General features: G+C 40.3%; 1 protein-coding gene across 1 annotated transcript in view; it reads right to left on the bottom strand.

Annotated features, from left to right (window-relative positions):
• Positions 1-205: 205 nt before the first annotated feature.
• Positions 206-18,760, bottom strand: part of BMP2K (BMP2 inducible kinase) — a 106,809-nt gene continuing 88,254 nt past the window's right edge. The window contains exon 16 of the mRNA XM_045017443.1: positions 206-6,053. Coding sequence (XP_044873378.1) covers positions 4,603-6,053 — 1,451 coding nt within the window. The 3' untranslated portion in view covers positions 206-4,602. The remainder of the gene's footprint in view (positions 6,054-18,760) is intronic.

The following is an 18,760-nucleotide window of genomic DNA, read 5'->3' as shown; positions in this document are numbered from 1 at the left end:
TATTAGGCAGCAGATATGATAAACAATAAGAAAAAAATATTTCAAACAGAATGAACTAGGGACCAAAATCAAGTCTGTAGCAGTGAAATGGTAAAATGCCATAAAACTCAATTAGTGATTAAATGGAGAACGTTAACTGCAGCTCATCAGGAATATGATATTACACAATTAGTTGTTTAAGGAGGTCTGCAAAATCACTATCACATTTGATTATTTTTTTTAATAACAATCGCAAGTATTTGATGATGTACATCAAGTTCACAGAAAAATTAAAGTTCTCTGTTTAGTGGTACACAAAAAAGCTTTAGAAACTTCAAGTCTAACAAGAAATGGAAGTGTAATTCAGAAAAGTGCACTTAAAGCTGTAGGCCAGCAATTTAAAAATAGCTTGTATGCTGTTTACTATTAGAGGATGCCCTAGTCACACAAATAAACTTGGTATACACACAATTATTTGATTTTCCTTTTGAAAGAAGTACTGTAGAAAAATAACTGGGCATCCGCCCCCTGGCATTTTTCTCATGTCTCCCTGGCATTTTTAGTGGCTTTTGTTCATATTCTCTTTTCCAGTCACATGAAAATGATTGTGGCTGCAATGATATTTTAAAAAAAAAGTCACATTGACTCCAAGAGATATGTAATGTGAGAGTGCATGTGTATATTTATATATATAAAAATGCACCGTATAGTATAAAAATCTCCAGATAAACTCTATTTGTTATTCTCACAGTAGTAAATATATCCATTTATTTTCACAGTGGGTATCTCCATCTTACTAACTGGAACATGTTAACAATGAAAAGATATTTCCCTAAGTGTGGGACACACTAAATTAGGTCCAGCTCTGGTATAGTGCAAGCCAGTAAAAAGCAATGCAGATCTCCCAAAACTGATGCTTTGGGGTTTGCAGAGAAGCTAGACTTATTTTCAGTGACTCTTGCCCTTAGCCAAGAAGGGCTTATTAGTACCTTCTGACAAGATGTGCAATCTTGGAAAACCCACTCAACGCTTGTTAAGACAAACAGCTGGGGTGTAAATGTACATCCTGCTAGCGTGCTGTGCACTGATGGACTGCTATCATGGCACTACGTTCCTTAAGTGCTTCGACCTACTGCAGTTTCAAAGTAGTTGATTTGTGAAGATCTCCCGTGCTGCCTTTTATATTCTAGAGGGAAGGATCAAACCCTAAAATGATACTCCCTGCTGGCTAACCAAAAAAAAGTGACAATTCCCTACCTGCCTCTCATGGTCTTATACGGCATCGTGGTACAAATTTATCATAGTATGTTTTTTCCAGTATTTCAGGTATGGTCGTGATATAATAATCCTTTTTAAAATACATACATGCATTCATACATACACACAGAGTACAGGCAAAGATATATTTTCCCCAGTGACACCAGTTACTTTGTTTCCATTAATAGATCTTAATGGAAATTAAACTCAAGGTCAATATCTTCACAGGCCAAGTCTACTGCACAGCCAACCAGGCAAAGCCAGGTTTGTAAGGCATGCTAATATAGTCTCTCTTCACCAACACCACCAAAAAATTACGGTAACAACAGAAACATATTAAAAATGTCATTTCTGAAAAAGATCTGCTATATAAGTAGAGTACATAAATCAAGGTATATTAAGGCCATTAGGAAGGAAAGACCATAATAACGAAAGGTCAGAAATGTGCCAATTTTGGAATTACTTGGTTTTACAGTATTTTTGTCTCCCTTGGTTATTCATTACTGAGTCTCATTTCATCTAACCTATACCTTCCTTCTGCGGCGAGAAGAAAAATAAAGGAAACATTTAAAATATTCTCCAGTTTAAACATGTGTCAGGATAAAAGTCTTCGAAATCTAATTGGGATGGCAGTAATCTGCCTTCTACGCTCATTTTAACTGATATTCTAAGACAGGAGTTATCTTAGTACATAACCTTTTTGGGGGCCCAATGTTCACCCCATTGAAGTAAAAGGCAAACTCCCTTTCACTTGAGAGCCAGAGTCAAGAATCCCTTTGTGCAGACTGTTAAATTCAGAGGTATAATTCCTGTGTGAGAGATATATCTATGACTAAAAAATGAATTTTCCAATTTCAGACACATGTTTGGCAGGTAGTTAAGATCATTCTACACAAATGAAAGCCATGACCTTAGTGTTCTAGACCCGATTTACTATAATCTCCCAGTCCACATTACAGGATTTACCCCCCCCCCCATGAGTAATCTGATCACTTTTGGAATTAACATCTTCCAACAACTAATTAGGTATGTGTGTGAAATTTCAATAAAGAGCTACGTAAAAGCAGTTTGGTGTGTTTCTTCGTAAATCAATGTTAACCTGAGAGCCAGAAAAAAATGCAAGCTCGACATCTGCTTCTTGGCACAAGAATAGGAAAGAATAATAGGGACAGAGCCTAAAAACTGGAATATTCAGATGCAGATAGAGGTTACCCATTTTTAACTGTCTTTCTCAAAGCTAAACATTTTAGCACGAGAAGGACATCCCTAACTCAGCATGACTTTGTATTTGAATTTCATCTGTTTTGTCAGAATAAAGGAAAAAGAGAGGAAGAGAAAGAGATGAAAACCCATGTATGTATCCTATTTCTCATGTCTAGGACTAGAGACATGAATACTTTAGCTACAGGTGGTTTCTAGTCAATCCAAAAAAGCAGTCAAAGAAAACTGAATAAAGCCAGCAAAGGAGAGCAGCAATTTGTTTTAAGAAGTCTCCTTTTTATTTTTGTGCTTGAAAAGAGCCAGATTCCTCTGGAAAAATCTATGGAGGAGTCTGCACCTAACTGTATTTTTCTTAATAAGACTTTTGGAAGAAATATGTTAATCTAGATTTTAGCTAATCCAGAGAGAGAGAGAGAGAGAGTGTGTGTGTGTGTGTGTGTGTGTCTGGGGGGAGGAGGGCAGGTGGGTAGGAAGGGAACACTCACTGTATCTGCATATACAATTCATTCATCCATTGATTTGTCTCAAATTTAAAATTTGGCTTTTTGTGCAAAATGTCAATATTCAGAGCAAGATATACCATGTTGAAATAAACAAAGACGACCCGATTCCTTCCATCTAGTGTCTAGTCATTTACACCTGCGAAAAACGAATGTGAAATGGGTGTCAAATACCACCACTCTGATTTCTGCTCACTTTGCAACAGGTGTAAGTGACTAGACAGAAGGTACAAGACAGTGGAGAATCAGGCCCATATACAGGTAGAATATACTCTTATAACAGAACAACTAAATCATGTATTCACCAAGTGGATTAGCATCACCAGCCCATCATGACATACTGTGTACTATACGTTTTTAGCACTCATGTGCACTTGTTGGCTTAAGAGGTACTTTGTAGCAGGAAGTGGGTCCTGTCTGTAAGGCCTTGTGGTGTGAAATGCAGTTTACTGACAGAATAGTAATCAGCATCTACAAGCTACCTGCTGCTTACTGCTTCTCTTCTGAAACTCTGTGGTTTCACGGTATAGCTTCTTCATAGCTCAGTGCATTTAGCAGAAACTCTGATAAAACAGACTAAGTACAATAATAGAGTTGTCAGAACTTAAGAATATTATGTGACAATTTCATAGTTGTTGTTTAAAAACAGTTTCTAAGATATACACAGATTTTGTTTGGAATAAAAATCCAAGAGAAAAAAAAGTGGTATTTTCAGATGCAAACCCTAACTGATAATTGAATAAAACTGATTTGTAATCTTTACATGTTTGCACTTGCTGCCAATTTTACTGATGATCTGATATACTCCCGCTGTGCTAGACATGGCATCCAGGTAAATCAGCCCCTCTTGTCAAGTGTACTGTGTAGTCTTCAAAGTGCTGCAAATGCTGGCTGTAGCCCTGCTACTTTGTTACCCATGATTTTATCTGGCAAACCAATATATTCTCTATATCTTTAGTTTTAACTCTAGACTTTCATTTTGCTATTTTATATTAATGGCACTTACTGTAAAAATATTAATGTTCAGGCACACAAAAATTGCCTTCCACCTCTACTTGTGCACCAGTTCTCAAGCCACCACCATGCTCTGAAATCTCGAGACACACAATCCTTTGAGTAGGTTTCTTTGTTAGGATTAGAAAAGAGCTTTCATTTAGAAGGTGGAGACTGAAGAATTCCCAGCAGATCATGGATACCAGCACATACATATTAACTCAGGTCTCAGAGAGAGTCAAAGGTTTGTATCATAGAAGGATTCCATTCCATCAGACTAACTGGATGCATCATGGCAGACCTTCTTCCATGGTTTCCCCCCTCGCCTATGAGCGGAAAGGCCATGCAAAAGTGCAGAACAGTATATTTCATGGCTACAAAGTCAGTGGCTGAAACAATAGCTCATGTCGGATTCCTCTTCTGCTCTGGAAATGCGCCGTCCTGTTGAAATGCTTCCTCCTTTTTCTGCGTGTTTTGTACAATACAAAAACACATGATTTAAAATTCTGGGGGAGCGCTGGTCATGCAGTACCGAGGCTGAATAAACTGTATGAAAAATCAGTTTCCTGTCAATTCAACCAGATGGACTATTACACTATTTAAAAACAAAGTTAAATAGTGCAGAGAACAAGAAATAGTCTGGTGGAAGCATTTACTGTTTGGAAGGAAATGGAGCTGCCCCAAATGGATCTAACTCTAATGCCTGTTGCTGCTGGGCCTGCTGTGGCGTTACACTCTGCACAACCAGTTCTGTGAAGGGCACTGCACCAAAGTCATCTGTTTTTAGCCCATCACCACTGTGAACGGCCCCGTGCAGGGAGCTCTGTCGAGGTCTACCAGGCACTACTATATTATGGTCCCCACGGTTGTCACCCAGTCCTTGATGTTGTGGGTTCCGCATCAAGTCTGGTGGGTGGAAAGGTTTGGCTCCAAAGGGGTCCAGCAGATTCTCATCCGCTTGCAAAGGGTTGCCTCGATCTTTGCCGTCAGTCAATGCAACGCTTATGTTTTCCTTGGAGTCGGAGATAGTTAGGAATTCGTTGCTGCTTTGGGAGTCCCTGCGGCCAGTTTTTTTGTGCCTGCGGGCTCTCTCTGGGGTGCGGTAGCTGGGTTTCAAAGCCTTCTTGGTGCTGGTCGGGGTGCCATGGTGGCGCTTCCCATTGCTTTTGGGCACCTCCTGTTTCATACGTCTTTGCCGGGAGGAGAGCTTCTGCAGGTTCCGCTGCTGCTTCACCTTCTGTTGCTGCTGGCTCCCTGTAATCTCCTCAAAGGGGACAAGCCCAAAGAGGTCCTCTCTGCTTTCACTGCTCTTTGAGGTGGGAAGAGGCTGGAAAGGGGTGCAGCCAAAAATATCCACACTTCGGGGAGAAGTAGGGGAGGTTTGGGTCTCAGCTCCTACAACCGGGCCATCTGGCTGGGCCACCTTCTTGTTGAATGGGGCTTTGGTGAAGACATCAAAGTCATCCTGCTCTTGCCTCAGGCCAAGAAAAGAAGGCTGAGGAGAGAAATCTGTGTCACTCTTTTCTCTTGGCTGAGGTTGCTGAGTCTGAAGAGCAAAGAAGGGGACAGCTCCAAACACATCAAATTCTTGGCCAGGGCTCACTTTGGCCACAGTACTTGGTAACTCAGACAAGGAAGAGAGTGCTACAGTGGGTTCTCTGTCTTCACGACTGCCACCCACCTCTCTGTATCTACCACAAGGGATTCCTTCCATGGGCTTTCCCTTGGTGCGATCGGAATCGGAATCAGAACTCTGCTTTTCTTCCTCCTCTTCCTCCGCCTCATCTTCAGAGTCCATAAGGAGAGGCCGATGGCCTAAGTTCTCAGGCTCTGTATCATTGTCATCATTAAAGTCTCCATGCTCCCCCTGTAAGACATCTTCCTCCTCCTGTTCGTCATCTTCCTCACTGCTCTTGGGAGAAGGAGGATCAGATTCAAAGTCACTCTCTGACTCATCACTTCCTTTCTGCACTTGTCCCCCTGCAGTTTTTCTTCCAGGATGGTGCTCTCGAGAGGCTTGACTTGATTTTTCAGCCTTGTTTGGGCTCCCTAAATTATTTTCTTGGCTGCTGGCTGAGTTGTCAATTGCCTTTCCTGGAGAACCTGCAGGGCCAAAGAAAATATAAAACATAACCTTAAATTCACTTTTACCACAAACAGTTCTTATTTCACGTACACCATATAGACATGTAGAAGGGTGCAGGTGCATTCAGATGTGCCTCTTTTGCAGTTATTCACAGAACAGAGACTGAAGGTCCACATAGAATTTCAACTTTTGATCTGATGCTAATGAAACAGGTAAAGTGTCAAACCTTTGTGCCCATAGGTTACTTCTAATACACCTGGCCTGTGGGATCAACACTGTTTCTCTCCTTTGACAGCTCTTAGTATCAATCTTCAAAAGATAAGGCTACAATATAAACAAGTAGGGCCAGGTGTGAACAATGCGGCTCCTACTGAAAATGATGGGAACTGCTGGGCGATGAGCGCTTTGAAAATCTTTCCGTTTCTTTAAGATGCCTAAGTGGGAGCCGGTGGGGTCCTGATCTTTTCAAAATCTAGCCTGCAAAGCTCAATTAATGGGAAAAAAAGTCTACCAGTGTGAGCTAGTCACATTTCATCTAATTTGTCCAGTTTCTGTACACCATGTAACAAACACGCCTTCCTACCAATCACAAATCAGAAGGCAATACAGTTGTATGACAGCATTTGACTTTGAAGAGGCTTCTTCATTTTTGGAAGACAAATGTGCACACCATCTTACTGGACATGTGCACTGTACAGCTGCACAGGTACCGTCTGTAGCAATACTGATGTTTTTATATTGATACAGAACTGCAATATAGACTGATAGCTATTGCAGCATCCTACATCAGTGGACAACTTGGCTATGCTTGGATCGTGAAAACAAATTGCAAACGAATATAATGCAAAGAATGGAGATTGCTTAGTTCATATACAATTCCTTCAAAAAGGCTATCCACATGAGGTCCCAAAGGATTCAATGAGACTGGTTTAAATTTCTCTAGAAAGTCACTTTCATTTGACCTTGTCTATACTACACATTTTTGTGCCTATTTCCAACACTGATGCACCAGTGCAAGCACTAGTGCAGCCCAGGCACGGGTATTTTCAGCATGGTATCAGAACCCAGCTCAGCCAAGGTTTTACGGCACAGTATTGAAAAGGCCGGAGAGGGGGCCTACATTAGCACTCACACGGGGTACGGGATATTGGGGTGCAGATGCTATATTAGCTGGGCCCCCAAGCCCATACTGTTGCAATCCATAGTGGAGCTGACTACACCAACTGCTACCAATGTTCTGAGTGCAGTGTTTACCTAGCCTTGATCACAGGAGGTCTAATTCAGTGGTTCTCAGCCAGGGGTCCAGGACCCACTGGGGGGCTGCAAACAGGTTTCAGGGGGTCCGCCAAACAGGGCCAGTGTTAGACTTGCTGGGGCCCAGGGCAGAAAGCTGAAGCCCTGCCATGTGGGGCTGAAACCCGGGGCCCTGAATGCTGCCACCTGGGGCTGAAGTCAAAGCCTGAGCAACTTAGCTTTGCAGGGGGCCCTAGGCAATAGCCTTCCTTGTTACCCCTAATGCCAGCTCTGGCTTTTACATACAGAAAAAAGTTGTGGCACAGGTGGGCTGTGGAGTTTTTATAACATGTTGGAGAGGGACTCAAAGAAAAGGGTTGAGAACCCCTCGTCTAATTGACATGGGGGAAATCTTTAAAGGCAGAAGTGCCAGTCAGGCACCTAACTGCCCTTGAGACAGTTAAGCTAGGTGCCTGCCATTTGTGCCTTTGAAAATCTCCATGGAGCTTAAAATGGTTGCAGCAGTGGGTGATCTGTCTACCTTAGGACTCAGTATTGTTAATGCCAATGAGGCTGAATCGGTGGTAGCAACAGTAGGAAATTTTGGAAACATTTCTGTGACAAATACATTCCAAGTCCTTGTTTTTCAAACTGGCTGTAATCCGAAAAATCATGCTCTAAACTGACAGCGTGAGGTCCCATATTCATTTTCTCCCATTAAACAGTTTACAAATCATGAAAGGATTTAAAAAAAAACAAAAAACTAGCAGCCTCAACTTGGAGTCTGAAAAATCAGTCTGTTCTTGCTTTGACATCCTCCTCCTACCTGATTAAGATTCCGCAGTTAGAATGTAGCTGACAATTCCACTTTCGATGAATGATGCACAATAGGGATACAATCTACTCTTTCATGGGTACATTGGCTTGGTAGTATTAGAAGTAGTAAAAGCTTGTTCATGCCAGTAAAGTAAGCAGACATGACTTCTACACTCAGGGACTGATATGTTAAGAAGGTGCTATTTTTACACATCAAGAGTCACTTTTGGGTAATTACTCTCAAGCTTTATAGCTGGGATATTGTATGTTGTGAAGGTGTCTCTTACTTTGAAGTTTTCAAATTCTGAGTTTCAGTAATATTTAGGTGGGAGAAAACAGTAATACAGCAACAAACAGTTACAATCAACCGAAGAAAGGCTTTTCACTTCAGTTCAATACAATATACCTGTACTTGTTAAATGTCCCATTCTTCTCCCCAGAACATACATCACATTGCAGCTCCATCACTTGAGAGTGGATCATAGAACAATATAATGGTAGTAACAATAACGCTGACTAGTGTCGTTGCAGGAGCTACCAAAGGGTGAAATTCACCTTTTCCTGCACATAGTCTGATTAAGAAGGCTTTGTGTGAAGAACTACACAGATGAAGAGGAGGTGGGGGAATTCAGCACACCAGCAAGCCACATGGCTGCAATACAGTCCCAAAAGTATTTTTTTATACAGCACCATGTGTAGGGTGAACGATTGGTGAACGTGACAACCTGGTAGTGTCTCTGGATCAGCATATGTATAAGCATATGTAAATTCCCTACGAAAAAGCCAGCAAAAACAGATGCTTGAGCAGTACCACTTATATTTATAAAAAGATGTAGCTGTTATGAAACACTGTTTTGTTGCTTTATTTTAAAAGGTCACGTCTCCTCCCTCCTCCCCAGAAGCACATTTTAAAAGCTATGTTCTAATTGCTCACCTACTACAATACTTTGGCCCTGCTTCAGCAAAGCACTTAAGCATAAGCATGTGCTTAACATCAAGCATAAGTGCCTTACTGTGTAATCAGTTCATTCCACTGATGCACTAGAAAGACTAAAACTACAAACATAAAATCAAGTCTTATGAAATAGCATAAAGAGGATACATTGAAGGTTCTTTCTTCAGTCTCCATGGAACAGAGATTATGGGTCCTATTTCAGTTGTACAGGACAGTAGGTTTGCAGAGACAGATCAGAGAATATTCTCCCTACTCCAGAAAAAGGTTGTACTTGAGGTAGGAGAGGCTCAAGTCTAATTACTGGGAATACTTTTGTTAATTATGAGGCCAAAATAGTGTCTATAGAGCTTGTAAACAAAGTGGGGGGGAGAAATAGAAAAGGCAGCTCATCTTTATTTAGGCTCCATCTGAATAGCACAAAATTACCTCTTTCATTAAATGAAATTTTTCTACAATGCAACCCGTTTTATGGGTGAGGCAGAGTTGCCTAGTGGATGAAGCAGCAGACTGTTATATAAGAGAGCTGGGTTCTATTCCTGGTTCTGTCACTGACCTACTGGGTGGCTTGGGAAAGTCACTTCACCTCTCTGCCTCAGTTTCACCAGCTGTAAAATGGGAATGATATTGATCGGGTGGTCAGTATTTTGTAAAGCCCTTTGAGATCTATGGATGGCATGTGCTATACAAGAGCTAGATATTCTAACTCAAGTTATCTGTTATTAGTCTGATGTGCTACTGAGTGTAGTAAACCATAAGCAGAGCTCTTAATCACCTGCAGGGGTGGAGCAGAGCCTCCTGCCAGGGGTGAAATTTGCTCCAGCAGAACTTCAGAGCTCCCCTGTTGCAGAAATTAGGAGTGCCACTGGAGTTTAGCTTCAGCCTCAAGGAGCTTCAGCGCCCTTTCCTGCTGACTCAGCCAGCCTGTAACTGAGGGAACAGGGGTCACCTGAACCCCTGATTCTACATAGGTATCATGTGTTCCTTGAGATCTTTGTAAAATTCAGAGTTCAGTTATGCTAATATTTTAATATCTTACAGGTATCATATACAGCACCTTTCATCTTAAAGGGCATCAGAAACGTTTACTCTCACACACAAAATATGGAGAAAATTTATACCTTTGTAGATAGATTTCATTTCACCAGCAGAAGATTGCTTAATGAATACAGGTCTCACGTTTATAGTATCACACCAAAGTACAACAATTTATTTACTGAAAACGCTCTACTTCCTGACGGCTCAGGTCCTCACTCTTACTGAAGCACAGCACTGATGATCTTTAATGAGTCCCCTTTTTCAACTACAAAGAAGGACCGAGTCTCTCCTAGAGCAGCAGTTTTATTACTCGGGTTTGCGGTCCTACAGGGGAAAATATAAAGCTAAGCTCTTGTACTGGCCTTTACTTCTGGCTTTATTAATTATTGACAGCAGTGCCTACTAGGAGCCAGGCGCTTTCCAAACACTGAACCAGGGTAGTCCCTGATCTAATACCTCCAATTTAAGGACAGACAAGTGACTAGAGACTGAGGAAAGAGAACAAGAGGCTGATTTTAGGGGGTCCACCAAGCTGGACTGGCATTAGACTTGCTGGGGCCCAGGCCAGAAAGACAAAGCCCCGCCGCATGGGGGTGAACAAACCCAGGCCCCTAAGCCCCACCCTCCGGGGCTGATGCAACTTAGCTTTGCACGTCCCCCTGTGGCGAGGGGCCCAGAGCAATTGCCCTGATTGTTAATCCCTAATGCTGGCCCAGGCTTTTATATGCATAGGAACAGTTGTGGCATAGGTGGGCCATGGAGTTTTATAGCATGGGGGGGGAGGGGGGGCTTAGAAAGAAAAAGATTAAGAACCTCCAACCTAGAATCATTATAAGCAGCATCACACAAATGTTTCCTTAAGAGGGACTAAAATGTGGATAGGGTCAAGTCTTTGCAGATGAGCTCATATGTAGCATAGAGGGTCACACGGAAGACCCCACAGAGAGGCTTGTGCAAAAAGCTGACAAATGAGCGGCCAAGGGTCAGAGCATGGGTGGAGTAGAGGGGATGAGGGGCAAGACACAGCTTGACAAGGAGAGATTAGTAGGGAGGACCAGAATCACAGCGAGCTTTGAAGGTAGCTGATGAGAAGCTTAAGTTGGATGCAATGGTGGGTAGGCAGCCAATGGAAGGATTTGGAAAGCGGGGGATGGTTACATTGATGGGCAAGGAGGAGGGGATGAGTGTCTCTTTTAATGGTGCGCAGTAAAGGGAAGTGAGCCACTACCGTATTCCACTCCAGACAGGGGAAAAAAAAGCAACTGCGAACACCTACCAGCACAGCACTGCTACACTGAAGTGCTTCGTAATCAGCAGGAAGGGGTGGCATGGAAACAAAATTACTCGTCGGCAAAAGCGTTGAAAATACAGAAGGGCAAATTACCTCTCTTCCCTCACCTACACTCCCCCCACATGCAACTCCATTCTTACAGCAGTTCATACATTTGAAAGCGTCATATAAAAGACTTTAAAAGGCTTGTTTATTTTTAAATTGAAATATATTTTGAATTTATAAAAAAATACTTCTTACAACTGACATACAGTCACCTACTTCAGAGATGGGCCCGATTTGTAACCCCCAGCCCAAGGCCCTCGTCCTACAAATACAATTGTAGCACAGTAGGGGAAAATCCGCCTAAAGGCAAAAGATCTCATGCAGCTCTTCCGTTCTGAGTGTCAAGGGCAGGATTTTGGCTGTGAGTTTAACATCTATGCTCCATGGACTGCTTCCCAGCTCAGTTTAATTGATAAGGCCATACGTGGGTTGGGTCCTGTACAACGTGAACAGCTTCCCCTTCCTATGCCTCGTCATCTCCGTTGAAGCTCTTTTGCTGACCGTGCGATGATGTTTTCGTGTAGGGAGTTGAGGCTGGTTAATTTCAGGAGAGTCCCCTAGCATGGAAGCCACTTCTTCTGGGTGAATCACAAGAGATCACTTTTATCGACCTTCAGAGCATGGAACAAAACATATTTTTGATCAAGCATTTGCTCGACTAATTGATAATCACTAGTTGATTTATGGTCAATTGAAACGGTTTGTGCTGGGGGGAGCTATTTGTACTGTCCACTGTGGGCAGTCTAAGTCAGTAAGATTGTTGCATATGGATATATTACTGAGTCATTAATGCATAAATATAAATCGATAACTCATTACATCACAGTCAACACCCAATGTAAGTTACAGGTAGGACAGCTATGTACTGTTAAAGCAATTCACCACCTTTGTAGTACTGCACTTGACCCAGAACGTCCTCAGCTAAGCAAAATTTACATATACTTTAATGACAGTGGTACTTGAGCAAGGACTAAAGGATTGGGCCCTCTCTTTTCATAAAAAAAAAATCAGCCCCCCCCCGGAATATAAGCAACTGAAGATTGTTCAGAGTACAGGGCAAGTTTGCATGTTGGTTTGTTTTTTTCTTTTCTTAAATGATGAATTGGTTAGTCTGAGTAAAAAGTTTGTCACTCTACTCATTGGTTTCTAACTGGTAAAGCTTCTGCTGTTGGCTTATGGTTTATTCCTTTGTTACTCAAGGAGTATGCAACTTTCTCACCCCAAGCAAGGTCAATATTCTCTTTTGCTAGTTAATGGTCTATTTCTGGAAGGAAGCAGACGCTTACGGAACTATCTTGTTGTATTCTATGAAGAAAGTAGAACTGAATAGTTTTTGATAATCATTTTTTCACCCCTAAAACATGCCCCCAGTCCTAAGAAGAATTTAGAAGTAATGTATGTTTTTGGTATGGATTTAAGAACAAAATGACCAGAAACATCAGGTGATTATAGCTTTGGACTGTTTGTTTGCTTCTGGTGTTGAACTGCTTCTTATCTGTTCTTAGTTTAAATAGCACACATTTGGTTTACTGTTAAATTAAAATCTGGATTATTGGACACTTTAGATTTCCCAAAGGTATAGCCTTCATGTTGGGACTTGATAACCCCATGTCTTGCAAATCCTGACATTTCCAATATTTGTTGAGACACTGCAATTGTTAACATGAATGTGATTAGTTTGCAAAATGAAAATAACCTAAATCTATCTGATTCAGGGTAGACATTAGCAACATTAGGTTCAGAAAGGCAAACCTGTTTTTAAAATGTGTACCAAAGTATGTGTATATTCTGCTTTTTTGTATATACCCACACACACCTATTTCTGTATGAAGAGAGTTGAACACTTGTAACAGGTAAATGGTTCAATTTCTGTCTCATGAACTGAAAGTTTGGTACACTGAAAATATCTAAATATCACATACTAGTCTTTATTCTCATCGTCGTGCTCTCACCCTGATGATGTTAGGAGACTAACCATCTGCAAACTGCATTAGCAAGACAAAGAAACTGTGAGGGCTATGTCTGACCCCCTGGAGCATATACTGTGGCAAGATTTATCCCATATTATGGTGCGTGTTTAGTTTTCAATGGGAAACATTTTTATTACACGTGTTCTGTCATAGCAGACGTGGGGTTTGAGCCTGTGCCCATTACAATCAATGGTGCTGGATCTGATCTATGCAGTTTAAAAGTCCTAGCACACTAGGTCAACTTCACTTTTGTTGACCTAAATTAACATCCTAAAGCTTAGTTTTTCAGTATGTAGACAATAACCCCTGTAGAGGAATGGGCTTGAGAATGGAGGAAAGGGGGAAGAAATTGGCTGGGAAATAATTTTTTAATTTGAGCTTGTTTGCTATGTCTACTGCAACTATCCCTGAAGTGGTTAGGTGGGTTTTGTTTGGTTACTGGGATGAACGTTTGCTGTTATTGGGTCTGATCACCCGAGCACCTCTTATTGTCAACATAGCCTTTATCAATGTTTTTCTTTCAGCCGTAATAAAGCCAAGAGAGCTTTGAAAGATTTGGGAACAGCTTAATAGCTGACATAAAATAATATTTAGAGCACTCTGCAAACAAATAGGCAGTATACGACTACCTGTTCCATTGCCAATCCGCTTTGGTGCCCCCATTCCTTGCTATGGCATAGGAACAGGCAGTCCTATTGAGGCTAATGGGACTAGTCACATGAGTAGCGTTACTCACTGGCATGTTTCCAGGATCAGGTCGATAGAAGGGTTGTGTGTGTCTGAGATTGTTCTGTGGAGTCCTTAGACATTGTTAGCATCCATACGTCACTAATGGTAATACTGAAGAAACAGATCTAAAGATCTGCACAGAGGTGCAGTAAGAATCAGGGCAGAGCATAGAACAGGAAGAATAAATTGCTAGGACTAGGGTTATTTGAGTGCTTTCTTATTTATTCTAAGTGTCTAATTCATTAGATTTGAAGTCTTTTACTGTTCCCGCCTATCAATCTATTGAACAGAGACCATATACATATGAGAGGCTATTTCAGAATAAAGATTATGCTATCTGAGCATTGAAGTAGGTAGATCACACAAAAATAACGACATATATTTATAAAGAGTCCATTCGTTTTTCACCGAGTCCCTTGCCTGTATATAGTAAGTATAGCAGTTTTAACCAACTCAACCATCTCCTAACCAAGGGTTTCGAGAACATGAACATAATGGTAAAGTCCTAAATCCATATGTAGGTAGCTAAATAAGTGGCTTGGTTCTTGAAAGTGCTGAGCACTGATGAGCTCCCATTACTTCTGTGGGAGCTACTGAGCTCTCAGTATTTTTGAAAATTAGGTCACTTAAATGTCTAAACAACCTCAGAAACCCACTCTAGATACCCATTTTTGTACATTTTTAAAATTAGAGAAGAGAACATATCATGCATAGAAATAATGTCCTTTCAACTTGAACTTCCTACTTCAGCTTGTGAATGCAATGCAGTTACAAAAGCATCATATCTGTTGCTATGGGGTTGGAAAAAAGAGCATCAGTTTCTGAACACGTGTCGGAAAGACTAATTATAAGTCTCACAGTAGAAAAATAATTCAAAATATATTATTGTTGTGGTTACAGGCTTACTTGGAAGACACATGCAGGATTTTCATTCTTTGATGACTGCCAAGTCATTTTCTCGTTTGAACGTTCCTATCCTACATGATATAAAAGAGTGCCCACTTAAACTCTAAAACCAGAACCGTGTAAGTGTGGGGATTAGAATCAAAGCTCTGTCTCCTCAGCTAGTGCTATAACTCAACAAACTTTCACACAAGTGCACTGCAAAGACCCTTGTTCATCCCTTGCTCCCCTTTCAACTTCTCATTTAAAAAGATTTTAACAAAGCAGCAGCCATGCTGACTCACTCACTCTGCCATGGTCTAATGTGAACCACTGCAGTTTAAAATTGGTGACAAACCCCCTTAAATATAGGAGACAACCCAAGAATAGTTTCTTGTTCTCTATGTGGGGGATTTGTTTCTTTAAACCTGTAAGATCTTTCCTACCCACAGCTTTGGGTCAGCATTCTGTTACCATTTATTGACAGTAATGAACGGTGAGATCAAGTTTGGGTGTCTTGGATGTAAATCTAAAGCTTACAAGACATAGCTTGCAAAGAAGTGTGGGTGAGAGAAACGTTCTCTTAATTCTCATCCCTATCAAAACCACCCTCAATATTACCCACTCCATCTACAATTTTGGAATAAACAGATTTACAGAATATTTTCCCCCAGGACAGTTAATTATTTCATAGTTTAGGATTGGGTTGTCCTTGCTCCTTATCTGGATGCGATTATTAGCAATTAAAAAATTTCTTCTGGTTACTATTAGACTTAGAATAACGTCTAACTTGCATTTAAGTAACACTTCTGCCCTAAACTGCTTACTTCTTATACCATGTGTACAAGCCACAGAAGTATGTTTTCTTTGTTTGTATGCACAGATTGTTTTTGTTTAGATCTAGAAATAAGTGGTCTCTTCGCACCCTCCCCAGGGTACTTGTAAGTGCATACTAAATGCCAGTTTATGGGAGTTAATTTGGAATAGTTATTTAATGACTCAGCAGTATAAGGCCAAAAGTCATTCTACTTCTATTAATAGCAGATAGATTTCTTATCTGCAGATAAAACTGTGAAAAACTATTGCCTAGAGGAAGAAGCAGGTTTTATTCAAAACCTGAGATTAATTTCCTGACATACTCCCCACTGAAACAGTAGGATACTTATTAGAATCATACAAAAGCAAATCCAACAACCCTTATTTCAGTGAAGAGATTCACATTTTGCTTTGTATGATTGTCATGAGCTTTGCTGACGAAAATATGATACATTATGGATGTGTTAAACTTCTGCAACTTCTAAATCATATGAGATAATATAGTTATAGAGATAGCAAGCCTGGTTTTCCTCTCACTTGGAGACACTGTTGTAAAACCAGTGTCTCCATTGCCTTCAGTGGAATTACTCCAGATTTAAACCAGTTTAAGAAAGGGGAGAATCAGGCCCTTTTGGAGGTAAAAGGAAGAGAACGCCTATCAGAAGGTTACAGCAGTTTCTGAAGAAATAAAAAAGTTTTCTTTACTTTTTATATACACCAAAAAAAACACAATGAAACATGTCCAAGAGAAAATCCTTTTTAAGCAACCATTGATTTTGAGATCACCTCAAGGAATATTACAGTGCTAGACTTAGCTGGATTCATCATTGCTTGAAGAAGCTTCCACTACATACCTGCACACATTATGATTAAGCACAGCTCAAACATGCTTTTAGGGAATGAGCATACTCCCACTTGAAATCAACAACAACATTCCTGGTGACTTTATGGTCAGAGTCGCTGTTGGTTAAATTAATGAGCAACAAATTCAACCTTAAACAAGTAAAAATAAAGATCCAAATACAAAGCCCCTGTATTGCTGATAATTCACATAAGTGTAAACATTACATAGTTTCGCTGTTACTGATGGAGGAAAATTTCTATTTTCAACCCCAAAAATAAAAGTTGTCAAACTATACTTCATTTACCAAAAATTTTAAAAATGTATCAAAATAAATGCCTAAAAGGGAAAAAATGAGTTTTGTTTATTTAATGACATTCTAATGTTGCCAGAATGCACTTCAAAATCAACATGGCAGAAGATTTCATTTTTTTTTAATAATCTTCTCAAACTGTAAACTGCTGCAATGAAAATTTCAAATATATATTTATACAAGCTGAAGAAATATGCAGTAACATCTGTTTGCAATGTACTGCTCCGATTGCTACACTTCTAATCAGGTTTGCATCTTGTAGGAGACAATTGTTCTTCACTCAAATGTAAGGCAGGTGGAACATCTTTAATCATATAAGAAGATCCTAATCTTCAAGGAAATTTTCTGTTCTGATGTTCTTTTTCTAGACATCCGATTATAGGAGGATGAATGGCTTGTAACAACTGCAGTAATTACATGCCTTCTGCTGGTTCATCATTTTAGGGGCTGGGGTGGGGGGTGGGGCGGAAGAGTAGGGCATAAGGGCCTTACGCTTTCTTTGAATTGGTAACATACTGCCGCCATCATTTCACAGCAATTTGCCACATGTCAGGCCCGGGATTACTGGGACATTTCAACTAAATCTGCACTATTGCTTTGACGACAGGCAGAGCAGCAGCTGCTGAATACTGTAATAGATTTATGCCGCTTGCTGCTCTTGTTTTCAAGACAAGGACTGGAAAATAAAACAAACATTTGGTTCTTAGAATATGTTTTTTCCCCTTCAAAACACATCTGTGAATAACTGTACACTTGTTACGTCTTTGATGGTTTTTAAGTGGCACCTCTCTTGTATCATGCAACATGAGTGGACTTACATAACGTATGATCCTGATGTACTGATCCATTTTAATGATAGTAGAAAACCTACTTCATTATTTACTATTAAAGGATGCCTAGTTATACAGTCTCCAAAGGATCTCTGCTCATCCCCAAAAAGGAAAGGACTGAAGATGATCACACAACAGAATGAGTGACAGGAGTATACTTGAGTCATTTCACGGGCAAAGCAATCAGTGTTGTTCTGGACCATCAACTTGTCACAGATCATGAATTCCCACTGTAGTAGGAAACGGACAGCCAGAGTTTAATAAAGAAAGATTACTGCAATATAAGCTATGCTTTTTTTCCCCCGTCAAAGTCCACAATATTAAATGTGAGGTTTTTAAAAAAGATTTTTTTCCCCCTAAAGTGAATTACTCCATGAACTCACAGATATTTTTACTGTGAAGTGGACCACTGCTTAGTAGATGATCATTTAGCCAGAGATACTGGCATGAGTTAACTGCATCATCTGCCAGACAACTCAAAAGTACCAAAGTAAGTGTGTTTTGCATACAGCTGGAGAACTGTGCAGTCATAGTTGATATTTATATAGGGAATCAGGTGTTTTATGCAAATTTGCCCCACTGACTCAACTCTATTCCATATTTCTTCTGCCTAAATTTAAGTGAAATGTGCCTCACATTTACAAATCAAAACCTATAGTAATCTGTGTGTTATAGTAAAAATACAATGGGGAGAAACTTACCACAGGAGTTGCCATGGTTTTAAATCTATAGGCATGATTTTAGATCACGCATCATCCATTATTCTTGATTACTACAGTCTGAGGACTGGGACACTTTCACTATAATTTACCTGTTCAAAATTAAATTTTCAGGGAAAGCTAGATGATATTTCTGGTAAAAATACCCATTAGTTTCATTAGAGATGCTTTGCAGTAGTAAAAAAATGAAAACTCTTTTTTTTTTTTTTTAAACCAAAAGCTAGAAAATGCAACTTGATTCAGAGACTA

Source organism: Mauremys mutica, chromosome 5, assembly GCF_020497125.1.
Source record: "Mauremys mutica isolate MM-2020 ecotype Southern chromosome 5, ASM2049712v1, whole genome shotgun sequence".
Classification (NCBI taxonomy): domain Eukaryota; kingdom Metazoa; phylum Chordata; order Testudines; family Geoemydidae; genus Mauremys; species Mauremys mutica.
This window is presented reverse-complemented; position numbering and strand designations above follow the sequence as displayed.